Source organism: Seriola aureovittata, chromosome 13 (assembly GCF_021018895.1).
Source record: "Seriola aureovittata isolate HTS-2021-v1 ecotype China chromosome 13, ASM2101889v1, whole genome shotgun sequence".
NCBI lineage: Eukaryota > Metazoa > Chordata > Actinopteri > Carangiformes > Carangidae > Seriola > Seriola aureovittata.
The window spans coordinates 9,568,355-9,595,461 of record NC_079376.1 but is presented as its reverse complement, the minus strand read 5'-3'; the positions used below and the strand labels follow the sequence as shown (position 1 = coordinate 9,595,461).

General features: G+C 41.1%; 1 protein-coding gene across 1 annotated transcript in view; it reads right to left on the bottom strand.

Annotated features, from left to right (window-relative positions):
* The window catches only part of myo10l1 (myosin X, like 1), a 48,985-nt gene that overhangs the window by 7,821 nt on the left and 14,057 nt on the right, over positions 1-27,107 (bottom strand). The window contains exons 2-32 of the mRNA XM_056393468.1: positions 25,155-25,253; positions 14,001-14,159; positions 12,566-12,753; positions 11,078-11,212; positions 10,035-10,159; positions 9,854-9,867; positions 9,642-9,726; positions 9,218-9,324; positions 8,686-8,815; positions 8,475-8,593; positions 8,197-8,343; positions 7,989-8,089; positions 7,285-7,351; positions 6,842-6,934; positions 6,649-6,717; positions 6,489-6,571; positions 5,935-6,037; positions 5,754-5,834; positions 5,532-5,656; positions 5,234-5,351; positions 5,020-5,126; positions 4,627-4,909; positions 3,655-4,530; positions 3,366-3,489; positions 3,137-3,275; positions 2,237-2,341; positions 2,011-2,106; positions 1,807-1,900; positions 1,483-1,538; positions 852-994; positions 172-366 (exon numbers count right to left, since the gene is read on the bottom strand). Of these exons, the coding sequence (XP_056249443.1) occupies positions 172-366; positions 852-994; positions 1,483-1,538; positions 1,807-1,900; positions 2,011-2,106; positions 2,237-2,341; positions 3,137-3,275; positions 3,366-3,489; positions 3,655-4,530; positions 4,627-4,909; positions 5,020-5,126; positions 5,234-5,351; positions 5,532-5,656; positions 5,754-5,834; positions 5,935-6,037; positions 6,489-6,571; positions 6,649-6,717; positions 6,842-6,934; positions 7,285-7,351; positions 7,989-8,089; positions 8,197-8,343; positions 8,475-8,593; positions 8,686-8,815; positions 9,218-9,324; positions 9,642-9,726; positions 9,854-9,867; positions 10,035-10,159; positions 11,078-11,212; positions 12,566-12,753; positions 14,001-14,159; positions 25,155-25,253 (4,366 nt within the window). The remainder of the gene's footprint in view (positions 1-171; positions 367-851; positions 995-1,482; positions 1,539-1,806; positions 1,901-2,010; positions 2,107-2,236; positions 2,342-3,136; positions 3,276-3,365; positions 3,490-3,654; positions 4,531-4,626; positions 4,910-5,019; positions 5,127-5,233; positions 5,352-5,531; positions 5,657-5,753; positions 5,835-5,934; positions 6,038-6,488; positions 6,572-6,648; positions 6,718-6,841; positions 6,935-7,284; positions 7,352-7,988; positions 8,090-8,196; positions 8,344-8,474; positions 8,594-8,685; positions 8,816-9,217; positions 9,325-9,641; positions 9,727-9,853; positions 9,868-10,034; positions 10,160-11,077; positions 11,213-12,565; positions 12,754-14,000; positions 14,160-25,154; positions 25,254-27,107) is intronic.

Genomic DNA, 27,107 nt, shown 5'->3' with positions numbered 1-27,107 from the left:
ATCCCCTAAGGGAAGGTTTTATATCAGAGATATATTCTCTGTAATTTAGCAGAATGAAACTGGTGCAATTTTCATGTACATAATTGCACATGTAGTCCCTCACCTTCTATGTGTAATCCCTGATTAAAGTTACTACTTTCTGTCTCTTTTGCCATTTCTCTCCATCCTCACCTGTCTCCCTGTGCACTCGTTCATCTGGCTGAATGACAGAGCAGAGGGAGTTAAGGACCAGAGTTCCCATCTTGGAGGAGTTTCGCTCTGAGCTCTTGTAGTAATCCAGGGAGTTGTGGGTCAAAACAAACCAGCGCTTCTTCAGCTTCAGGGATGTGCTCTTAGCGTTCGTCTTCATTTCCTTTTGGAGCCAACCTGAAAGATGATGAGAGCAGAGAAGGAGAGAAGAGGAAAAGAGTCAGAGAGACAAGGAAGAATGTAAATGATTTTCACAGCAGGGTTAACCAGTAATTCAGTTTTATTTCTCTGAGTAATTATATGGTGACAAATTTCTCACCTTCAGTGTCTAAATGTATGAAGCATTTTACTAAAACCTTTCAAACACGCTTTTTTAAATACTTCCACATTTTATTTATTTATACATATTTCAACAGATTTTCTCCACTTTGTCACTGCTATTTAAAATATATATATGTTTCAAACTAACTATATATGCAGGTCTTCTTAGGTCTTCCCCTAATTTGACGAACAATTTTGTATACCAATTAGCACTATCTGTAAATGGTACATTTTACGTGTCTTATTATAGTCCCACAGTTCACAAAAAATTCATGAAATCTTACTACAGGAAAGTGCATGTAAAAGCTTGTACATATCTAAAAAATAAAATCTCTTCTCACCTCTGACAAGGAACTCCTGCCCGTCGATCCTGGCGTCTCCTTTGGGTTTCTGCAGCAGACTGATCCAGTGATGCATCTCCTCTGGTGTGTCACTGTTGCAGTGGATCACACGGTTGGCAGTAATGATGACAAAAGAGTTGGGCCTGCAGAGGTCAAGTGACAGAAATAAGATGGCATACTGAGTTTTCCAGTTAACACAAAAAAAGCAGAACTGTCCTGTGCCATGTATTTTCAAATTTATTGTGAGAGGCACAAAAAGAGTAACTCAGTTGTTACTAGTCTTGTGTCACTCAGCAGCAGAGTCCAAGTTAATCCAGAGTGGAAAATGTTTTATTTTGAAATACAAGCTGTACTGAATTAGTCTATTCAGACTACACTCCTTTTCTACAATATTTTCTGTGTATGATTGGAAAACATCAAATCAGCAGATTTCTTTTTTTATAAAGAAATTCTCTCTCTCTTTTTCATTTAAGAAACTATTTTTGAGATTTTAAATATTCTGAGATTTTCATTGACACCAAAAATATTCTGCGATCAAATTCAGGGAATTTGCTGTGCAAAGAACAAAATGGTCCCAGACCTGCTTAGTACATCAGCATTTTGCTTCTTTTTGACGATCAGACCAACTTACCGATCAGGGTTGTCTGACGCACAAACAGAGTCGATCAGCCCGACGTCAAGGGTTCCCTGAAGGAGGAGTGGAGAATGATTTAAAACATTAATGAAATGCATCATCACTTCTACAGTGTCATGCTCGCAATTACAAAGTGACCTAACTCATAGCTTTTTCATGATAGTTGCTTTAGATCAAATTCATTGTACCCTCTTGAGTAAAAGCCATAAAATAAAAGCCGCCTCACAGGATATTGAACACACATATTATGTGGAATAAGTGAGAAATGACAGAGGGATAAACACATAAAAAGTTATTGCATTATATTTTTTCAAGACTGACCACAGCGTTCTTTGGATTGGCCTGTTCGTGGGACATCTCCAGCAGCTGCTCAGGAGTGCAAACACGCACCTTACTGAGGACATTAAACCAGCCACTGCACAGAGAGACAGAGGTGTTGTCACTATTATCATCAATCTACTCAGATTAACTGTGAATACGAAACATGTTGTTGTTTTCTACATAAAGACTTCATCTGGACAGCACCTTGCATCCTCTGGTGACTCAGCAAACACCTGATAGGTTCTCTCATCCGTCACGATGTTCAGAGCGTTCTCCTTCTCATGATTATCCATGATCTCCCTGTACATATGCAAACACACAAACACACACGCGCACACATGCACAGGATATAATTGCAGCTGTTATCGCGAAAAAGAAAAAGTAGTAGTGAATATGACAATGTGTGTGCGCGTGTCGTGCTGAATCTTACTTGGCAGCTCTGATATCGATGGTTCCCTTCAGCTTCTCCTCACTGTCGTTCTCGTAGTACATCAGCTTGCTGTCCCTCAGCACAAACCAACGCATCTTCCAGTTTCTAGGGCAAAATGAGACACAATGAAAATAACGGCCAAGATAACACACTCTAGATATTAGAAAGGTTTATCTGACTTGACTATAAATGATAGGTGCACATATTGTGCTTCATTTCTATTTGCAATACAAAGTGAATTTGCTTCTTCATATAGAATAAAATCTGACATATGAAACATGTATCCAAGGGTGGAAGTACCTATTGATGAAAACTATATTGTGCAATTTAAAAACTTTTTAATGTATGTGTAGTTTTTGAATAATAATCATAATCATAACAATAATAAATGATCTTTCTAAAAAGTAACCCACTAACTTGTTGTCTAAATGCATTTTAAATAATGAAAGATCTACTTTTTTGAAGTGGATCATCAACTGACACTAAGTAAAGCATCAGTAAAGTCACTGTACATCAGCTTGAGTAGGACACTGTAGTTCGCCAGTTCTGCAGAGGGTTTAAAGCTTCAAGTTAGACAAATACCCCAAATGCTTCAACAGAACACTGGACTATCTTAAACAACTCAAGACATATTAACCTTGTCAATTCCATTCAATATATTGAAAAGGTCTTTGAAAAAAATCAAGCTCACATGCAACCACTAGTTAAACTCTTAATTTCATGCAGCATGTAACATGAAAACTGAATTTTGGAGGTTTGTCAGGTCTTATTGACTCATGGATAACTACATCATCATTCAACTGAAACATTCACTGGACATTGTACTGGACTGCACTTCCAGCAGAGATGTGGTTTCATTTAATTAGCATGCAGGCTTCACTCAGTAACAACTACAACAACCTCCGTGACAGAGTAGAGAGGCCTCCTCCTTTCTTGTAGAGCCAGCCGGACTTCAGAGACTCTTGTTTGGACCGGAACCACATGAAGGTTTCATCTTTCAGCACACACCAGCGCCTCCGCCACGGGATCATCAGTCCAGCTGGGGGAGCGGAGGAGAGAATTTTAGGCAAAATTGAAAAAGGTGGTAAAGGCTTAATTTCAGAATAAGACACAGATAATATAAACTCACCCTTCATGTAGAGGTAGCCATGGAAATATGGCGGCCCATTTCCATTAAGCAAAGTCACTCTGCCGTTTGTCACTTCCTCATCAGTGTCCATCATCCCATCATGCTCATCATCACTGTCTGCATACTGGAACAGCGGACAATAACATTCATGAGTTACTATAGTAAACAATAAGAAATGGCAAAGTGCGTCACACTTTCAGTTTATACTGAACATCGATTGTAACTGCAGAGCTGCTCATACATATCTGCGTGCACGCGTGTGAGGATGCGTGTGAGTGTGTGTCCTCACAGAGTCGGAGCTGCCTCTGTAGGACTCGATGCTGGCGTTGGTGCAGGTTGACTTCCTCGGGTGCTCCTCGTCCGCCACCGCGGCGCTGCCACGGTTGCTCCCGGATACAGAGCTGTCATCTCCCGCATTGACGGACCCTTCCTCCTCCTCCTGGTCGTAATCCGACTCTGTGTCGGCCGGCATGCTGTAAATTGGCTCTTCCCCGTCCACCAGGCTCTCCACCATGCTTACCTTCCTCTCCGGCTCCACCTTGGCTCCCTCCTTCTTCTCCCCCTCTCCCGGGGGAGGTGGAGGTGGTATAGGAGGAGGTGGAGGTTGAGGTGGAGGGGCAGCAGAGCCATCTTCAGGTGGAGGCAGAGGAGGAGGGGGAGGAATTCCAGCGGCAGGTGCACCGTCTGTGGACAGAGGAGGTGGAGGAGGTGGTGCAGGAGGCACCGTCCCCTCTGCAAAGGCAGGTGGGGGAGGAGGGAGCTGAGCAAATATCTCCTGATCCACAGGAGCATCTGTCTCAGCAGGAGGAGGGAAGTCAGGGAGAGGGATGCACTCCTCCTCAGCATGGAAGCCTTCATCCACCTCCTCCTCTTTGGATGCACCTCTGGCGGCACTCTTCCTTTTCGGAGCTTTCGCCTCGGCAGCAGGCTTCGCTCCTACTGCTCCAAGGGAGGGATCCACGCCTCCGAAGTTCAGGAGGTCGATGAGCTCTGTGGCCTTGCGAGAAGCCTCCTTCTTCATCCGTTTGAGCTCAGCGTCCCGGCGCAGCTGCAGCTCCTGTTTGGAGGACTCACACAGCTGCGATACCTCGTCCTCTCTCTTCTTCTGCAAGCGCTCGATCTCTCGCTCCAACTGCAGGATCTCCTCCATCTGCCGGGCCTCATCCTGGAGGGGAGATGACATTTGCGTTAATCTGAAAATCAAAGAAGGCAGAATGAGACACAAAATCCCTGGTGAGACTATGAAAATAAAAACACTAGCCTCTGACGATTTTGTCTTCATCTCTGCTCCTTCATCCGCTTCCCCCTGCTCCCCTTCACCAGGCGTTTTCTTCTCTTCCTCCTCTTTCTTCTTCTGCTCATCCTCCCTCTTCTTCTTCTCCTCTCGGAGCTTTCGAACACGAGCACGCGCCACCTGGCCTCGCCTGTGTTTCTGGAGCACCAGAGCTGCCTTGCGTCGCTTCACGAATCGCCTGCGCTGGATGTGCTTGCGGAAGTGTTTCTGGAGGGTGACGACACTGGCGCGTACACACTTGAAGTGCTTCCTGTAGACAAAACGAAAAATACACGTAAGATACATTGAATAAGAACAGTGTCATTAAGCCACAAATGTGTTCCCAAATGCCGAAAATTGCAGTTTCACTTCAGTTCTTACTTGGCAGAGAAGGTGAGAAGGTGAGCTCGGATTATCATAGCAGCCTGGCGACGGACTTCATCCCTGTCTTTCTCTAAACGCTGCTCCAGAGACTCTTTCAAAAACACCTACAGAGCAAAGGTAAAGAGTTATCAGGAGATGGAGGAGTGAATTACTTTGAATAATGTTAATCATCAGTTGTTACTGGTGCTGTCCAACAGCTCCTAAATGTTACCTTGGTCTTGCCTAACTGCCACTCCTTCTTGGTCTTGTCATATTTCATGAGAAGGTCTGTATTCCTCTTTTTATCATCTCCAGCTGCTGCTACTTTTTCTTTCAGAATGATCTTATACCTGGCAGCCAGAAAAGACATGAGACAGAGGATGAGACGCAAGAAAAGACAAATTGCAGCAACTTAAACCGAGAAATAAAACAAAAGGCATTTCCTCAAAAAGACATAAATTCAAAGACACAAGCAGAAATCACAAATAACAAAAATAGACAAAGATAAATTCAGACTTCAGATATTATACCGAGAGAAAAAGTCTTTGAAAGTCCTGCGGACGGGGAACCCAGCACGACGGATCTTCACAGTCTCCAGCATCCCAGAATACCTCAGCTGGTTCAGGACGACCTCTGGGTCAAACACATTTGGATTCTACAAGTAAAATCAAAGAAAAAAAAAAAGCTTCAACATTAAACAGAGACCTTATGAGATGATATGCCATCATCCTGTGAGACAGAAACAGACTGACCTTTTGCATGTTGGGTTTAATGCAGCGGATGAAGAAAGGGTTGGATACACTCAGAGTGGCCATGAGAGCATGAAGGGAGTCCTGAGGAGTCACAGAAAGAGACAAATTGTTAGCTACGTATTTACAACTCCCTCTACATGTCTTTTAGCATCGATGTCCGTGAATTGCATTGATCACTCACCCTGAACTGGGAGCTCACAGTAGGTTTGCGCCTGGCTGTTCCCATCTTCTCCTCGTTGTTCCTGCTGCCAACCTTCTCAAACAAGTCATAGATGAAGTCCAGTCTGTGGAGACACAGAAATATAACACATTATACATCTACATATGAGTTCTGTCAGTGGAAATGACAAGCAGTGTTCAAAAATCAGAACAGATATCAACTACAGCTTGATTTTTATCCCTGAAGTAATAACTGTTTGTTTTTATAAATCACAATAAATATATAAATACACAACTCAATTATGTTGCTGGCAGGTGGAAATGTGATATTTCTTGATAAGATTAGTTGAGTAGTTTTTTTTTTTTGAGAGAACAAATGGTCCTCAAACCTGTTTGTGTCTTGCAAAGTTGACATTCTGTATGTGGTTTGTATTATTATAGTTTTCATAATGACAGTTTGAATCTACTAATTGAAACATGTAGAATGACATTGCATCAAAGGATTCATATCTACTCAACTCTCTGACTTATCACAGTCCCAATTCACTATTCATTTAGTGCATCTGAATGTCTCACCTGCTGTCCTTGAGCATGTTTAGGATGTCGTCTCTGAAGGTGTCTCTGTTCTTCTCCAGGATTCCTCTAACGTCATACAAGACCTGACGGAAACACAAGTTCATTATAAATATCCCAGACGTCACACAGTAACATATACCCTAAGTTATGTATAACTCACCTCCCCGGCATAATGTTTGATACCAAACTGATGATCAGCAAGTCTGGGCTTCACATAATAAGGGTTTGTCTGCAGCGAACAAGAAAAGAGAACTCAAAACTCAAATATAATGTGACGTTTAGAAGCCGCACAGCAGCTCAACATTTTCTTGAATTATGCAAGAAGTGCCTGAACAAATGTGTAAATAACGCACAGAGTGTCTGCTGTGCAACTTCTCCAGCAAAGTGAAGTCTGTTCCTTTGGGGAATCGACTCTCTTCATTCACCAGTGCCAACAAGCCCAGTTTCTAAGGGAGGGAGAAAAAAAAAGCATGATGTTATTGCATCCTCTTTATCAAATCAGCACCACTTTCTAAAACATCAGTCTAATACTATTAGATCATTTTCCAGAAACCAACGGAGGCAGGCGTCCAACACAGCTCTTAACTGACAGGGAAGCAGCTGTTATTTTAACCCACTTCAACCCAGCTCTGATCCAGAAAAGACTGACGCTTGGCACGGAAACAACATTATGTTAAAGTGGGCCAACATTTCAACTTCCCTGGCCACATGCCCAGAAGATACTAAGAAACTCTCATTATTTCAACTCTAAACACTGTTTATTATGTCACAAACTGTGTAATAGCATTTTTATTACCTTCTCTATAAGGTCAAGACACTCTGCATTGTCCATCCAGTCTATGGCATCCCACTGAACACCCTCCCTGTGGAGCGGAAACAATCATGCATGGAAAACCGGGGTCCAGGATTTCTGTTAACTGCATATCACATGTACAATCTGTGCATACTCAACACAACACTGGTTAAACAAAACAAAAAGTCTACAGCCATGCTGCGCACACCAGGCTGACGCTGCCAGAACGGCTGAAAAAGATCTTCGAACATAAACGTAACCTGATTATCTCTTAGAGAGACTGTACGGATGGAGTTGTCCTCCACCCAAACTCCTGTGCTAATTTGGTACTGGCAGACACAAAATCTACAATTATACTCTCAAACTCACCAGACTGGCTAAGATTTGAGCAGAATTTAAACTGAATTTGTTCTCAAGTGTCTCTTGTAAAAATAGATCTTCAGCCATCCTGAATAAATACAGATTAACTAACTGACTAAATTACCTTAATTGACTATTTCTTATGAACAGACAAGATCCACATTTTATTCATGTGACAGAGAATATTGCTTAAATCTAATGATTTTACTTGTTCCCCTCAGTGTTATTTGATACTTATAAGTAATTAATAAAATTACATAATGGTTTTATTAAATGCAGTAATCCAACTAACCGTGTCGTCTTTGCTTGTGCATTCTTGTATAGATATACTGTATGTGGAATTTCACCTGTTGTACTCCAGCTGCTCCAGGGAGAAGATGTGCTTATTAAAGTACTCCTGAAGTTTCTCGTTGGCGTAGTTGATGTTAAACTGTTCAAACCGATTCACCTGGATTGAAAGATGGAACACATCTTATGTACAGATCTGTATCTGGTCCGCATGTAAATCATATAAAAGACGTGCCTGAGTCTCATATGAAGGCTTAGAGTTCTGACCTCAAAGTTTTCAAAGCCGAAGATGTCGAGGATGCCGATGGATTTAAAGTTTTCCTTCCCTTTGACTTTCTGATTGATCTTGAGGATGATCCAGGAGAAACACTGGGAATATAACGCCATGGCAACAGAGTCCCGGGAATCCACAGCCTGCAACGATGAGAAAGAGACCCGAGGGATGGTCAGGATGGGTGTGTGAGTGTCGGGAAGAGGCAGGGATCGATCTATACAGGGAGGATAAATGTGTGTACATATGTGTGCGTATATATGTGTACATATACCTGCTCTATAGTGAGCGGGGAGCAGATTTCCTCTCCTCTGAGTATTATGGATCGCTGAGTCAGGACTTCAGACAGCTGAAAGGCATCCAGGCCCAGCAGTTCACTGGCATCAGTGACCACTGGAAACATGCACAAAGATGTGTTACACTTCTGCAATGTATCTATGTCAGTTTTAATTTTCCTGCTCACTTTACATGAGGTTTTCACTGACCCTGTTTCGTGGTGATCTGGGCTCCTCCTGCAGTCATGAACTCGATGTTTCCCAGCTGTAAGACGCCTGACAGCAGCTTAAACATGTCTCTGATCTCCTCCTCTGTGAACTCTAACACCTTCAGCGCCTCCTGCGCACAGAAACCAACAAGAAAAGAGATTAGGCCCTGCCAGAAGATGAGCTGCATGTATTATAAACACTTATTTTCACTTCTTTGCTGGCAAAGTTAAGTCTTTACTTTAATGTCGCAGTGATGGGGAGGATTAACACAATATATTCTACATCACTAAAGTCATAGATGTTTGATAAATGCTGATTGAAATTTCAGCTTTACAAACATGCCATAATTTACAGTAAACCTCCAGGTGCAATGCCAAATATTACACAGAAAAATGTAGCAGAACAATCGTATAACTTAAAGCAATATGGATTAATTTCTGCTTAATATCATTTTGCCTCCAGACAAATGTTTGTTTTTTTTAAACTAGAATATTGGACACAGTTAAAAACAGAGTGATGTAGATAAACTGACCATAACGCTGTTAAACAGTTCTTTGTCATTCAGGCTCTTGTCCTTCAGACATCCTGATTGGCTGAGGTAGTGGAAAGATTCAGCGGGGTCCTCGAGGAAGTAAAGGCCTGACAGAGGAGATTTATGATGTCAGTGTGAGAGTGGTAGAGATGAACATTTAGATAATTAACCACGCTTGATGTTTAGACATAGTTAAGTTATACGAACATACTTTGGTTGATTAGAACGTTATCCGTGTTGACCAGAGTTCAAGTGTATTCCCTGCAGTTAAATTTTATCTCCAATATGCCATTTTGATTTGTAAATCATATAAAGCTCATGTAACCACATTAACCCAAAGATACATAGGTTTCAGTCGGAAAAAAATGAGCAGGTTTTAAAGGACAATGTTGATATTTGAAGATGTTCACTGAGCCTTTCTTACTTTTATGCTCTTTGTTAGCTCCCGCCAGCAGAGCGTAGAAGATGTGGTAGTTTCGTTCTCCAGGGTTTTGTCGTACTACGCGGTTCTACAGTGAAATCAATGCAGCAAAGCCTCAATTAACACTTCATTATGATTCACTACACAAGACAGACAAGTCAGTAGTAATAAGTTTAAACTTGACATGAGCAGGCTGCAGCCCCGGACATAGTTACCTTTTCCAGTAAATCTGAAAGGTAGACAGTCAAGGAAACACAATCGAACCTCGTCACTGGTCTTCACATATATTCTCCTTTAACACCCCTTTTTATCGTGCATATTATGCAGCACATACATTTAGAAAATACTAATACATCTGATATAAATCTATTTATTTTGTGTAAAAAATAAGGATACAGTCGATGATGCAGCCTCCCTGGATGTTGCCGCCCTCAGAGAAGTGAAGCTGGATGAACTTTCCAAAGCGACTGGAGTTGTTGTTGTAAACAGTCTTTGCGTTACCAAACGCTTCCATGATCGGACTGCAAGGAAAACAAAAAGCTGAGGTTAGTCTGTTTTGTCACATCTGCTTTTATCTGTGCATGATGTTTAGAATATAGTACACAGACCATGTGCTGCAGAGGATGTTGCCTCAATAACTGTTTTATCCAAAAGCAACAATTACACACATCCCTTAGTGTCAGGTATAAATACTGCTTACTTAGCTCTCACACAGTATCTGGGCTCAGGGGCACTTGGCAGTAATCAGAGCAAACTTCAGGCTAAGGGTTGACTGCTTTGACGCCCTAAAGACTCTACTTAATAAAATCCTTTAAAACCTTTAAATAGAATAGTGTGCAGAGGTGCCCACCTTGAATGTTTAACAATTACAGCTACACATTGAATGGACATGAGAACATTAATATTAAATGCACAAATTCCATGTCATTTTAGTTGTCAGTATTAGAGCTGCAACAAAGAGTCAATTAGTCAATTAGTTGTTTGATGGATAGTTTTGATAATCCATTGTTTAGTTTTTTAAAGCAGAAATACCAAACATGCTCAGGTCTCAGCCTTTCTATTGTGGTGTTTTGGTGCTTTTCTCAATTTTATATCTGTGAACAGAATAACTTCGGGTTTTGGACTGTTGATCAAACACAACAAGAAATATGACCACTTCATTTTTTGTACTATTTTATGGACCAAATGATAAATCAATTAGTTGAAAATAATCAGTAGATCTATTTAAAAATAAACATTTTGAGTTGCAGCCCTAGTCAGCATTCAGTGACCCTACAGACTTCTTTTAAAAACACATGACTTTACTTAGACTTGCTCTCAAAGATAGATACAGTTAGATAAGAGTCAAGATTTGATCTGGTCTTGTCCCAAAACACCCCTACAGTAAAATCAGAGCAAAAAAAGGGAAAGTGTGTCTTCTTCACTTCATCAGTTTGTACCTGCTCTGTACGATGGCCTGCTCCACACGTGTGGTTTTCTCTGATGGAGCAGTCCCGGCTGATTTCTGGCTCATCACTGACAGGAACTGCAGCAACAGTTTAGTGCTCTCCGTCTTCCCTGCACCTGATTCACCACTGAACCACACACACACACACACACACACACACACACACACACACACACACACACACACACACACGCGCACACAACCCATTTTAATCAAATACACCATGACCTTCTCTGACATTCCCATATCTCAGATTGGTCTGGTTGTTTAATTGATACTGAGGTTGGATACTTTCAGCGATATTGCATTAGCTCCCAGTCTCTCTCAATCAGGACATCAAGCGAGACAAAGACTGAGCTTAACTGAACGCATGATGAGATGTCTGACCCCACAACCAGATCATGTCAGTTAGCAGAGCAGGCCAGGAGCAGTTCACCAACTTCACCTAGTGGGCTTTTTTAAAATATTGGCAGGGTGTTGTTCATTAATATTCACTACCAAGAGAAACACAATCATTATTTCATCCTATGATTCTTCTTCAGCTGACAAAATTAAATATTTAGAATTGACTCAGTCTCTCTCTCCAATAAACAGCGGAAATCAATATGTCTGGATTGTGCCGACAACCTTGATTGTTTATTATGTGTAATAGCTGTCACTGTCTGCCAGTCTCTGCATGAGCTCCAAAGGGGAAAAATACATTTACATGAATATATTCTAGTGGCTTGATATTCATGATGAGATCGACACAACAAGTTCTCATTTGTGGTATAATAACATTAGCGTAAACACCAGCAAGGTTATTATAAAAACTGCTGGATATTCTGTCAGTTTTCATCTGGTGCCAGGACGAAAGGAGGAAACAGGTATCCTAGCTCTGTCTGAAGCTAACAAACAGGCCTACCAGCACCTATAGAGCTCACCAATGAACACATTATATGTTTGTTTTATCTGTACAAGTGTAAAACTGAGGTCACTGCTTCCAGCCAAGAAACAGCTTGTTACAAAGCCAGGCTAGCTGTTTCCATCTCTTTCCAGCCTTTACGCTAAGCTAAGCTAAGCTAACCGTCTCCTGGCTGTACAGCGAATACACAGATACGAGAGTGTTATCCTATTTCTCATCTAATCTCAGCAAGAAAGTGAATAAACATATGTTCCATAATGTTGAACCTTTCTTTTAAATATACATTCAGACTGCATGCAAAGACATAAAAAATGCATGTGTAACTCCGGGTAAGTAGGACAGTAAGAATAGCTGGAATTTCCAAAAATGGAACTCCCCCTCGCCCAGTGCATGCTGGGATAGCCTGCAGTCCCCTGAGAGTCTTAACAGTATAACCACTTATTGCATAGAAAATGGATGGATGGAAAAACTTTACTTTCAATGGACAAGCATGAGGCAATGAGGCATGAACTAGAGCTTAAACCAGTTAATTATTAGTGTAAGTGTGTGAGTGTGTGTCTGTGTGTGTAAACTCACCTGATGAGAACACACTGGCTGTCGTGGCGTTTCCAGATGCAGCGGTAGCATTCGTTGGCCACAGCAAAGATGTGTGGTGGCAGCTCCCCTAGATGGTGCTTGGAGTAAAGGTCCACCCTCTCTGGGTCATACATACCTGAGATCTGCTTGTAGGGGTTGACAGCTGCCAGGATGCTGCCGATATTAGTCTGAAAAGAGTCCAGATATGACGTTTTAGATTTTATCTTTGTATCGCTTTTGAACCTTTAGTATCCTTTAGTTTTTTAATTTCTCTTTGTCTCAAATATACAGACATGATCATGCACCCACTTACACACTTAAAGCAGTGACACACATTTGCTAACAACCACTCAGGAACGCACACAGCAATATTAAAGCAGTCTTGTGTTGAGATTAATCTGGAATGGAGGATAAGGGAAAACAGCAGGGTGTAGATGCAGATTTTTATTAGAAAGCTGAGGTCAAATGGGTAAGGTGGAGGAGGAGGGATGCCAGATTTCCATTTTGAACTGTTTGTCCTGTAACAGTCACCTTGTTTTCTCTCCTTCTGCTCTAGAAACGAAAAGAAAAAAAAAAAACACTGGAGGTCAGCATCCCCTCCATTGTGTCATATTACCCTGTCTGTGCATTTTGTGTTCTACACACATATAAAACTGTGCTAAAGGACACATACATATGAATGCATGAACATACAGTGGCACAAAAAGCTGACCCACACAGGGTAAATGCTTATGATCAGCTTAAGGGAAATCCGTGTATGGACAATATTTCATCATCTAGATTAGGTCACACCCAGGGCGGCTGTTATTGGTCTGTTGTCTTGTAATCCTCAGGTTTCCAGGCTTTCCAAATGTGACTTTCAACATATCGTCATGTGACCGAAATGTAGGTTTATATATTTGTTCTTATCATAATTAACTGATCTCAATATTCATTTTTATAACTTTAAAGATAGATTGTTGTCTGTTCAAGTCGAGTTTTATTGGCATCAGCTAATACATCCATTCATTACGGACAGTAATGACACATCTATTGATGCCTAAGCTAGGGCACATCATCAGTGACGTATCCTGTGGTCAGCGGGTGTTTTGGGTGTTTTGAACATCAGACATCCTCACTCAGGCGACCCAGCCAAGGTTGATCAGGCCTCAACTTCTGCCCTAGCTGCATTCTCCCACAGATCGGCTCTGTAGATCCAGAGCCACCTGGAGGCTTTCTCAGCGGCCTCTGTGTCGGTGTAGATGGCTCTCCTCCTCCTCTTACCTGTGATGCCGAGGGCAGCTGTAAACAGTCTGTCTTTATAAGCCTCTCTCTCTCTCTCTCTCTCTCTCTCTCAATTGATTTGTGCTTCACACATGCAAAGATAACAGGAAAGGGAGGGTATACACATAATGTACACACACACACCATGTGTCTTGAAATTCAGTTCACTTACATAGATGGCATCCTTCTGGTAGCGCTGGTACAGGTTGTGCATGATGGCGGCCTCATGCAGCTCGGCCAGCGCAGACATGTCCTCCACCCCATCGATGCTGGACTGGTGCATAGCATACACCCGCTCCCTGGTAACCTCTGCCTGCTGCAAGTACAACACCTGGAAAACAAAAAGATATACAGACTGTCACTCAGCCCTGAGGTACTGTATACTGTAATGAAATGTTGTAATTTGTTTTTCCCACCACGACTTTCAATAGTCTTAAAAAACACCTGAACTTGTTGCAGTTGTACTTATCAGAACTTTACAAAACAAGAAATAAGAGTTATTCATATCTGACAGCAATGTCAGGATGGTAGGTAACCAATGTCCACATGAAAACAAACCGCTTTATTAAGGTACAGAAGTTTTTAAAGTTTTTAAAAGCCTTTATTATATATAGAGTCACTGAACGTAGAACAGAACTTGTCGAATCCTGTGCTCCTGTTTCATGAGGTGAGTGAAATCCTAGTAATATTTTATTTACATGTTAGCACTAATTAGCAAGTATCGTCTCACCATAACTGGCTTGTTAGCTTAGCTGTTTAACTAACTAATTAGCCATCAAATGAATTAGCCTTGTGTTATCTCTCTAGCAAGACACCCAGCTGTGCTAACGATGCTAACGGGAGCACCACAATTATTAAACCAGCATCCATCGAAGTCTCAGCTCTACACTCGCCCCACTCTGAGAAACCGCTCCTCACAAACATATCGGTGACATCACGGAGGCTATGTCCATCTTTATATGAAGTCTATATGGTTTATCATGTGTGTTTCAGGTACACAAACTGAAAAACATTCTGCTGTCAATGTGCTGGAGAAACTCTTATTGAGTCAGCACAACTACTCCACAACACCCCACTCTATGCTGACTGGCTGCAGGTGGTCGCTTCATATTTACTGTATAGACATGGATCTTCTCAATTCTCAGTGAGAAAGTGAAAAGGCGTATTTCCTAAATGGGAAAAGGGGATTTTCCCTGCAATATATCACACACACTGACAACGAGTGATGTGCTGTGTGGTATGGTATTAAGATAGTCTGCATTGGCTGCTCAAAAGAAAATACATCAAAAAACTTTGGGTAGATTTCTGTCAAACCTCTTCCCTCTGAGGTAGATGTAATACTTGATTTCCAGTTGTTAAACTGGTAGTGCTGCCTACTGGATAATGAAGGTATGTCAGAGTAACCAATGTGTTGCAATATGATGAAAGTCCACATGATGAGAATACAGAGCGTTGTGGCTCTGCTTTGTCTCCCCAGACCCACATCTCATCTATGTCATCCATTGCCATGGCAACTGGAGAGTCGGGGACAAGACAGGGTGGGGAGCCTGGCTCTGTGAGGGGAAGGAGGAGAAGAAGAAGAAAAAGAAAGAGGAGAGAACAAGAGTGTGAGGACAGAAGCAGAAAGGAAGAGAGAGTAACAGATGTGATGTGGCAGGACCTGACAGGTGAAAGCAGCTCGGTGTGTATTCAGGTCAGGCACACACACGCTGCTACAATGATCCCTGTCTTTTTTCCCCTGTACACAGTCAGAACATGCGCCGGTGCAGGAGATAACTGTGATTGTATTTCAGCATAAAGGTCGTTTATTCACTCCAGCGATATCTACTTGTCTAAGAATAGAAACCACGGCCTTTACAATGCTGGGTTGTTAATATGTCAGCTCAGCCTCACTGCCAGCCTCCACCCTGTGTGTGTGTGCATTTGTGTGTGTGTTGGTGCAACAGATGTGTTGGAAGTCTGTTGAGAGTGGCAGAGGGGGCACACTGTAGGCACTCCAGCATCCTGTTCTTAAATAAATCTATTTCACTCCAGTAACACTGTCTTCGCTGCACAGAGCTGCTGCGTGCAGACAGATCTCTCGGGGCGAAAAAAACTTACAACGGTATCATCGTTTCTGTCATCACCAACTGTCTGCAAATAAAATGTTGTGTGTGGATTACAAATGGAAACCTGTGAGCCATATGCTACTATACTACTATCCAACCACATAATAGTTTTTTTTCCCCCCAGCTTGAACTGCTGTATAATGCAGTTTGTTCTTTCCTTCTCTTGCCTCTCATATTTTGTAAAACTACAGACATCTTGTGCATAGTATGTTGGTAACTGCTCATCAAGTCTCTCCCCTTTCTCTCTCACTCAGCCGTGATGAAATGACCCAGTTGCCCCTCGTCCTCCATTAGAGAGAACATAACTTATAAAGGCTTCACTGACTCACAGCTCACCGTCTTCACTATGACCCCGTCCACTTTGTCTTCACCTTTTACAGCCATAGTACTCAGTCAAGGCACTGACATGATGTTATCCAAGCACACATTTACATGAGTATTAGAGCCACTACTGGTAGCACATGTAGAAAAGAGAAATGGTGATTAAGTAAACTGCAACAATACAACAATTATAGGCTGTAGTTTGGATTTTTTTAAACTACTTTTTTCTTAATTCCAGGGCAATTTTTCAGCAAAGTTTATGATTCAAAATTGAATTTGCAAAGTTACTGTTAGTGTCATTTATCTTTTCACTTTAATCTTATCAGAACTAAAGCACTGGCAAACCCACAGATATTTATTTACCATAAACTCTGAGGTTCCTCTCAGCTCTACAGTGTTTTTGCATCTTTCAGCTCATTGTTTTGGTTTTAAGGCTCTGCTTCGTTGTCACCGCTCTGTTCTTGGTAAAGCTCTAAAAACCTACTGGACACGACCTGCTCCGCACCAAACAGCAGAGAGACAACCTTAGCAGCCGGCTGCTAAACACAGTGGAGCATGTAGCAGCTAAAGAGCCAGATATTTCCCCTCAGGAGGGTGGCGATCAAGAGGGATATTGAACTAATATATAATATTGAACACCACCCCCAAATGAATGATAATATTGATCTAAAGTTCACAATATCAACTTTATATTGTGATCATATATCAGTGTTGTGTTTGCAGCTTGTGTCAACAGCCGCCAAATGGCCAAAAACGATGAGTGCAGGTTTAATTAATTCATCACAATCTCTGACACTGAGTCGTACCCACTCGTGGCTTTACACATGTACGTATGTGTGTTTACATGTGTGTTTGGTTACGTACTTTACAGTGTCTGATGTGCATGGGAGACACGCTTGTCTGAGTGATGATAAGATGCTTGTTAGTCATGGTTTGGACAGCTGTACACATGCAGAGGCACTTTCATATTGACTGTATTACAACTAGAGCTGGGTGTGTTCCTGTAGCTGTGAGAAAGAAAGACTGAAAGTCTCTCAAATTATATCAAAGTCCATTTGCTCCCCCTCTCCCCATCTCTTTATGTTTCACCCAATTAAATCCCTCTCTCCCACTATCACTCTCTGTCTGAATTTTTCTTTCTGAATTCTGTGTCTTCATGTGTCAAACACCATTTCTCCATTTCTCTCATCTCTCTCTCTCCCTTTGTATATCACTCCTCTTTCATCCCTTCCCCCTCTCTGTCATCGGCTGCTCTTTTTCTCTCTGTTCTCTCGCTATCTTCCATTCCACTCTTCATTAATTTACCCCTTTCTCCGCTGCCTGCCCTACACTGTATTTCCTGCATTTCAACCTCCGACCACTTTCTTTTTCTTCCTCCACTTTTCCTCTTTTATTCTTTATTGCTGGTTCGTTTAACATCCATGCTGTATTTCTGATGTATCCCCTCAGCCAGTTTTCCATCTTTTTTTTCCTGATCTGCCTGTCTATCTAATGTACATGGATCTCTGTGTGCTCAATCACACAGACTCACTTAATGCCTAAATGGCTCAATCTGAGACCCCTGCCTGTAAATGGAAGGCTTACTGAGAGCAATTTCAGTCAGAAAGTAAAGCACGCCTTTGCAATCCAGGGAAAATTATAGAGGAACAGTAGATAAGACTTCACACACACAGACACACACACACACACACACCGCATCACTTGTGATAAGTAGAAGAAGGACACCGGGGTGACTAAAATGGAGGCCTGGGTCTCTGCTGTCAAAAGGAATTTCCTTTGTTTACAATAAAACGTGTTTAATGTAATGCGTGGTACCAGGGAGTAACCAGTGTTTTTTTTTAAATGTAGTATGTTGGAAATCAAAATCTCATGTTGCCAGCAGCACACTGGAACTACATTTGTGCAAAGTTAAAATCCAAAAGGTGTGAATGAACACATTTTGGGTGCTTCTTTTAACTTTACCTGTCTGAAATCCTGGTTTTATTGTCCGTCTGTATCTATGTTTGCAGCAGATACGTTGACTTGGTGCATTGTTCCTGAACACAGTATCTGACATGTAAGAGGCAAATGTTCAGATGTGTGATGATATATTCAAAGTCACAGTAAAATGGGAGTTTGAGCGTCTATAGAATTAGAACTTGGTAAATGTTTTTCTTTTTTAAACACCTTTCTCAATTTAATGTTTTATTTTAGTGTTTTGTTCTTCTCTTAATATTGACATTATCTGTATTATTGTACAATTACAGATTAACATTTTATCTGTATGTTACAGTAACAGCACTACTTGTTACTGACTGACAGTAGACTTCAACTCTTGCTTATATGGGTAAGGTACCACACATAAATACATTTTTTTTTTTAAACTGATGAGGCTGAAATTCAATAATTTCACATTTGCTCTGAATAAAAAATAGATTAGGCAATAAGAGGAAGTCAGCTAAGCTATACAGATTCTGCACCTCTAACCACAAAAATCCAAACCCTAATAGATAGTGTATACATATTTCCATTAAGAATAAAGGCTGAGTACTCTTCATAATGAGCACACTGATTTCTATGCGAGAAATCTGTGGAGTGGACATTAAATAATGATCTATCTCCAGTGATATTAAGATTAAAGCAAATAAAGTCTGAGCTACTGTTGTGGGCTTTACAATTGCTTCTAATGCTAAAGCTGCTTTTTACATATAAAGGCCTTAAACAGCAGATAAAGCAGAGAAGAGAAAACCATTCGAGACAACCCATACACAATGATTCAGAGAGAGAAGATGCTACGAGCAGAGAAAGTATGTCAGTGACTGAAATAAAATGCAGTTGAAGTGTAAGAAGAAAAAAAAAAAAAAAAAACTTTTTTGAAAACGTCTGTCTTTTCTTTCCATTGCCCTCTGGTGGGTTTTAACACACATTTTGTGCATGGCTGCTTAGTGTACATTAACACACACAAAAAAGGACACATGCATGCACAAAATGTACTGTATGTGAAGCAGATGCACACACAATAAGTTTTCTGTGAAGAGAGTCTAAAATGGGATACTTCGTATTTAATAATTCATTATTGGAGAGCGGAACAGAGGAAAGACATGGAACTAGTGAGAGGAAACACAGAGAGAGTGCCAGGGAGGGAGACCGACATACAGTGGACTGACAGAGAGAGAGACAGAATGAGAGTAATGTACAAGTAGAGCATGGTTAACCAACTCCGATTCGTCTTCAGTAGTATAATCTCTCAAGGAGCTGAAGTGTGGGAGAGGAAGTTTCTTAAAGGATAACGCTGGTGGTACTCTCTGTCTCACACACACTCCACTTCCTCTGTTTCATCATTTTCTCTCTCCTCCTGCAAAACTGCAGCATTCTTAACCTGCTTTGCTCATATGAACACGAACATACACACACGCACACACACACACATACACATACAGTGACAAGCCTCTTCATCTGACTTCACATATTAGCTGCAGTCAAAGTGAAGAGAGGGAGCAACAGAGAAAAAGATGAAGAGAGAGAGAGAGAGAAAGAGAGCTGTGGGCACAGTGACCTATATATTCTGCAGACCTCTATTCACCAGTGGAAGATACAGTATCACACCGTCCTGAACGCACCTGCAGCTCTCCTCGCTGACCTTGAATCAGATCTGACAGAGCTGCTTGGGTCAGATTAGGACTGGTGAACACTGAGGAGGTATTTTTTGTCAGATCAGAGTATATTAGAAGAAAAAGGAGCCACTGCAGCTGCAGCAGCAGTGGGATAAAACCACAGTGTACCAATGCATGTAGGGAAAATGAACTCTTTTGGACGGGTAACAGGAACCAAGTTATTGATTTACTTGGGTGCAAGTATCCACAGGGAGCTGAGGTAATGAACAAATCCAAAATTGAAGTGACAACTTAAAATCTATATATTTAATTTAGTAAAAGAATAGTATAGGTAAATGTATTTATAGTGCTAAATTCAATATCATTCCATGCAAAGGCTTTGGACAATCTGAAACAGACACCCACATCTTTTCTAAATAAATTATCAGCAATGAAAAATAATCCAAACAAATTGAATCATAATGTCAAAATATTAAGTTATAACCCTGTAAGGTAACGTTGTAACACCAACTTGATGGTGAGACAATGAAAACGCTAAGATATCAAGGAGAAAGACTTTCAACATGTACAGTTAACAAGACTAAGAGTCTGAAAGGCTGTACATAGAGGTGCTGACATGCTCACTACAATAATGCACATTTAATGTTTACCATGTTCACTATCTACAGTATATCTGAGGCTGATGGGAATGTCATGTGTTTTGCAGGGATTTGGGCACAAGTGACAAATTAATTATAAAAGTCAGTAGGATTAACTCTGGGGAACATGATAGCAATCTGTCCAATATATGTGATGTTTCACTCTGGACCAAAGTTGTGGACAGACTGACCAACACACTAACATCCAAGGAAACATACCATCAGCATGGCTAGAATTAGCTCCAAACCTGTATTGTATACCTCAAGAACTGCATCCTACTCCTCCGTTGCTCTTTCTTTTATGACAGAGCCTGATGAGTTGGATTGAGAAAAAGAGGTTAACAACAAGCTTTAACTCAGTTTATACCTTCTCTGCCCCACAGCACCCATTCAGCACTGGAGTGAATAACACATTTCATATGCCATCACCCTTTCAGATTTGGCAACCCACACTCATCCCATCCCCAAGGGGATCACTGCCTCGTTTCTTCACTGATAAGGGGCACAGCAAAGAGACAGATAGGGAGATGTTCGTGTGTGTGTGTGTGTGTGTGTGTGTATGTGTGTGTGTGTGTGTGTGCGTGGTGTTTTTAAGTTAAATTAACGAGTTAAACTAATCTCATTATGTGATACTAAGCGAGCGAGTAACTATGGTGTCCTCAGAGGGTTAGAAATATGAAACTGTGAAGAGGAATGTGGGTCAGGAGATCACACAGCATCATCAGCTTGTTTCTGTGCCGAATCAGACAAAACAAGTCATTTCTGCGCTTTTCATTAGGCGCATTCGACGGAGTGTGTGTCAATTTTTCTGTGTGTGCGTGTCCAAGTATGTAGTCACTTTGTGTGTGCAGGAGTAAAGGCTTTCCCTGCAGCATGTACTGTTCTCGCGTGAGCTCTCACTGCAGCTTTTACGCTAGCTACTGAAATCCAGGTCACATAACACACATTGTCCATAACTCATCGTTAACTCTCTGTGTGTGTATATGTGCACATGTGCTTGTGTGTGTGTGTACTATTTAACAGTAGACCTCAGTCTGTGTCTGCATTTCCCACAATAAATTCCCATGGGGGTGTAAATGCGTCCAATGCAGGTATACATTAGGACATCACAATTATCTAACATACGTAAGGAGAAGTCTGACGGTATCCCTGTGACCATATCCATGGCAACCAGCCCAGGAAGATCTCTGTCAGGTACAGGATTGTCTGACGATGTCTGGTTATAAATATAAAGCTGTAAACTTTCATGTAGGGTGAAATGTGAATGTCAAGCTGCATGTTTTGTTCAACCAGTCTAAAACTCAAAAGATATGCAGTTCACTGTCATACATGACATTTTAATTAATTCTTTTGGCATATTATGGCATTTTAAAAATGACTAACCATTAATCGATCATCAAAATAGTTTCCAATTAATTATATGTCAATTGATCAATCCTCAATCCTGCTGCTACAAGACAATTTGCACCTCAGTGAGAACATACATTCGTAGCATGTGTGAAATACTACTACTACTAAAGTGCAGTTAGTTCCCTGCTTAAATCTAAGATCATTGACATGCAGTACATCCATAAATTATAAATAGTGTAAAAACATCTTATAAACTAGCAGGTGCTCTGTTTTATCAAGGCTACGTCTAGTTTTTATATTATCATCAGTATGTTCATTCACTGTATTATCTTCACTATCTATTTGTTTTATCTCTATCTATAAGCAGTTCTTTGTTGACCCAGTTTCACCACAGGTTCATTAAAGTTTCATCTAATCTGATCTGATCTAATCATGGTTTCTATACAGTAAGTTGTAGAGACTTAAAGGGGAAAGGTAAAACCTTGGATCACGGAGAGATCTTTGTGCATGATCTGGGGTTTTATGAATCCTAGGGGATTGGTTCAGCTCTTGATTTACCAGACAATTTACCTTCCAACCCACATTCATGGTCATGAGCTTTATGTAGTGACTGAAAAAATTATACTGCAAATACAAGAGAGATGAAATTAGTTTTTTGTGTTTTTATGGGCTCCCAGCTCAGACACATGATTGGTAGAAAAAGAATGGATGGGTGAATGGATGCATCACAACCAGAGACAACCAGAGGGATCATAAAGATTTGCAGAGACCTGTCTTCCCATCCCATCGAATTAGCAACACACATTGACTTTCCTGCAATGACCATGGTGGATGCAGACAGTTGTGCGTGATTGTATCATAGCATGCAAAGAATGAAACTGCTGTAGGTGTCAAAAGCCCTCCATAACATGATGAAGTCAGCATGAAGTCAGAGATGACTTACACGAGAGAACTGTAGGAATAAATCTCACACCATCAGCCCACCACTGCCTACTTCTAAACCTTAATGCATGGTTCAGTATTGGCATTTCTCAGTGGTGAAAAAGCAGACGTGAATGGAGTATGAATGATGTAAAGGGCTGTATATACCCCTGGTAGTTGTGAGCTGTGCTGATTTGACATGATGGATAGTAGTTCTGCAGCCACAGCATTTGTAACCCAGAACTGGTAATGTGTTGAACTGGGTCAGGGTGTGTAGTGACAGGGAAGCAGGGAGGAGAGTATGAGAAAGAACAGGGTAGAGGAAAAATAAAACTAGTATCAAAAACAGAAAGAAAAAAAAAAGCAAACTGCTTTTTAAGACTGGTAGAACAGAAAACATGTAAATTTCTTAAATTTTACATGCCTCATTGGCATCGACACTGAGGTCATTTTTAGCTGTTTTATGAAATATACTTCTGGGATTCACTGCGCTCTGTGGTCACTGAAATAAAAATGTATTTATAACCAAGATCAGGGGGACACAGGGCAGAGCAACAGGGAGAGATGGGGATCCCGGGACTGTTCGCAAGGGTCAGATCCTGTTGTAACAGGGTAAACCCCCCTTTCCTGCTGATTCTCTATCAAATATTCACCACCTCCTGCAGAGCTAACATTTAAACACCAACAGCTAGCAGAGAGGGGAGGGCGGAGGGAGGCAGGGAGAGCTGGATGGGGGCTGGGGAGGTTGAGGACATTCATAATCCAGAGCAAAGAGAATGCCTGCTCCTATAACCAATCCTCTATTTTGGGAAATGCCTGTCGGACCCTGCTGTGTCCCCGAACAGGAACTCCGGACTACGGCTATAGCATCAAAAGACGATGCTTTTAGAGCAGCATTTGGCCATTTTATGTCTTAAAGGCCACAAAACACAACTTCATTGTATATCTGAGAGAGAGAGGGCAAATGTGGATGTTCTTTGGGGGAATAAATGGACTACTGAGACTCTTGAATTCGGGCCAAAGAGCCAAGTCTATTATTAGCTCCATCTAAATGCTGCCAACTGGAGCGCATGCATGTGTGTGTGTGTGAAACACATCAGCCATCAAAAAAAAAAAAAACATTAAATCCAAAGAGCAATGTGTGCATGTCCTTGCTCTGATACAGATTAGATGAGCGCACACATGCACACACATACTCTTAATGAGATTTAAACATTCAATTCCATTATTTTGGCAGGGGGTGTGGTGTTAAAGGGTTGGGGTTGACATCTGACATCCTGAAACAAGCATGTGCGCTTGTGCTCCCATAACACTTTCCATCTATTCAGGCTCTCCTCCGGGGGCTGAATGTGTGTCAGAGATGAATTTTGCATATGTATGAGGAGGAGGAGGAGGAGGAGGATGAAGGAACTTAAGGGGGGGGGCAGGAAAGTGGAGCATCATGACCAGGAGTTTCTATTGATCCACACAGGAGAGGATGAACCTGCACAGCTGCTTCATCTTCACCCTGACCTTTACATGCATACAAATGCACAGTCCAAGCACACCACTGCAGCTTCAGCTCATCAGTTATGTAATGCTGACACTGTTTATTAGTCTGGTTCAAAATAATTACAGTTTGTATGCTAAACAAACATCACATAAAAAAAGTAATGGCATTCTGAGGACCTTTAAAGTTTGGCTCATCACACAAACACAAACCTTTCTATATGTACGGTAAACAATCTTTCCAGATCATCACAGTTCCAATGGAAAGTGTGTGTAGTTTGAGCGCCCTGGTGGCCTTGGGGTTTAAGACGCTGCCCATAAACAACAACAACACGAGCTGAAATCCAGCTGGAGGCCTTCCATCTCTCTCTCTCTCTTCCCTCATTTCCTGTCATCTCTCTACTGGCAACTCTATAATAAAAGGTATAAAATGCAACCAAAATATTTTCAAAAACTGCTTCATTAAAGCAATTTGTAACTAAACCATGTTTTTCCTTGGAGCTTAAAGATCTAACTGCATATGTTGCCCCTTCGCCCCGATTCAAGCAGGAGCAGTATGACAACTATTCACTGTAGCTATCAAAAACTTCAGTATCAGAATGATTTCCCTACTTAGAGATAAACAGGCTGTTTTCATATGAATTTGAATAAGCTACATCAAACTTTGTGTTCCTTTATGTAATAACTGAAACGAATCTATTTTATCCACCCAGTAATGTGTTGATCAGGTCCATATACAACCGTCTGTCATAATCCTGTTTTATCTGTACAGTGTGCAGTATGATTACTTCTACAAAGTTGTGTCTGTTGTGAACTATGCTTCTGCTGTCTTTGGTGGTGCTACCTACAAACAGGGTCAGAAAAGACAGACGCTGGCAGTGCGAGTGTATATGTGCACATTTCTTACCTCGCCATAGTCGGTTGTGACCACAAGGGTTCCATCTCCACAGGAGTTTACAGTGGCAGGAACGAGCTGCTCCTTCTCCCTGACCCAGACACGGGCCCCCTGGATCACACAAACACACACACAGATTGAAGTTAGGCAGTGTACAAAAAAAGGAGTATTTGGTTACGTAAAGTCATGAACCCTCCGGTGACCATGGGAAGCAGCTGAGCTGAAACATCTTGGATGTCTCCGCAGAGTTTAAAATACATGATTATATCCTCACGCTTCTAGACCTGAAATGATCATTTTCCCACTGATATATCACCATCATTACATTTCATAAAACCTTGGTAACCATCTCAGTTTAAAAACATGTAGACATGAGCTTGTGGTAACTGACAACGCACCATGAGGTGTCCAGTTGCTGTAGAAGAGAACAGTTAAGATAAAAGGTAGAGAAAAGAACAATGTTGTTTCTAGAGCTGCAACTTCAGTTTCTCAAATTCAGGATTAATCGATTAAATGAGAGAATAATCAACAGATTAATCAATGATAAAAATAATCATTAGGTGCAGCCCAAGTGAATTATCTTATTTTAATGCTAATACGTATGAGACTACAAAAAAATAGTTTGTGTTAATGCTGACAATCTCTGGCAAGTTACAGTAGTTTCATCTGCTACATGCAACACAGTAAACTATTGTACAGTGAGAGTGTGCATGGCTGCACAGACAGATGTCACAGATGTGTTTAATGGGAGACAAAGTCTTTAACATCTGGGTTTTCTATTAAGGTAAAGCAACAGTGTGTGTGTGCGTGTGTGTGTGTGTGTGTGTGTGTGTGTGTGTGTGTGTGTGTGTCTTGTCATAGAGGAAGTGTGCTCTTCCTGGACCTTTCCACACAGACAAAACCCTCTTTCACACAGTCACTGACCTCTGACCTCCAACCCCTAAAAAGGGGCAAAGCATAACAGGAGGGAGAGAAGAAGGGACAGAGGAAGAGACACGACCAAAAGAAGAATGAGGAGTATTAAATTACAATAAACAAAATCAGCTTCATATTCAAAGCTGTAATTCATCATAATAAAGATTAATATTAATCTTGTTTAGATGATCTGTTAATGCATTACACCTTCTGTTTGCTTGGGAGCATGAAAACATTGCAGGATACTAAATATTATTTTGAAGGGAAAATCGAGTCTTCAAAGTGATAAATAAAGTAAAGTGTGGAAGGACTCAATTGTCACACTTTACTTAAAGACCCATATTTATCATAAGCTTTAATGTATATTAACATTTAATAAATGGTTTATAATAAAAAATAATAATGTAGCTGTGAGCAGAAATGAGTGTTTGAGGAGGTTTGAGCCCTGAAAAGATACCAGATGTGTGCGTCTGAATGAAGTGAGCAGCAGAGGAGGGATGGACATGAATTGTTTCAGCAACAGATGGTCCCACACCCCGAAGCACCCCCAGACAACCTTTAACTCTCTCATTTTCCTCTCCTTCTCTCTCTTTTTTAGTCTTTTTCTGTCTTTTTCTTGCACTCAGTCTGACACACACACACACTGATGATAATAGAAAACCAGTCGTGCCCCAGGATATGGAGTTAACCAGGCAGAAATCATTCACACACATACAGTATCTATATATACATGCTGCTGGGTAGCTCAAGGTAAGGCTTAGGGGAGAGAATGTCTGAAAGCTTTTGGATACAGACTTTAACGCTGCTGCCTTTTTCCAAACATAAACTCGTGTCTTCAAACCTTTGCATCAGAGGTACAAACCTTTCACTGACTACATTCCTTAAACTCAAACCTTAGCTTTAATTTGGAGTCCCACATGCCTTAACATGCCCTAATCTTAGCACTTAACCTAAATTACATATATACTATGGCCACATGTGGTATTTACAGGATAATAGTACTGTTGCTTTAACATTATTATGTGATTTGACTTGAGTGAACTAAATGAG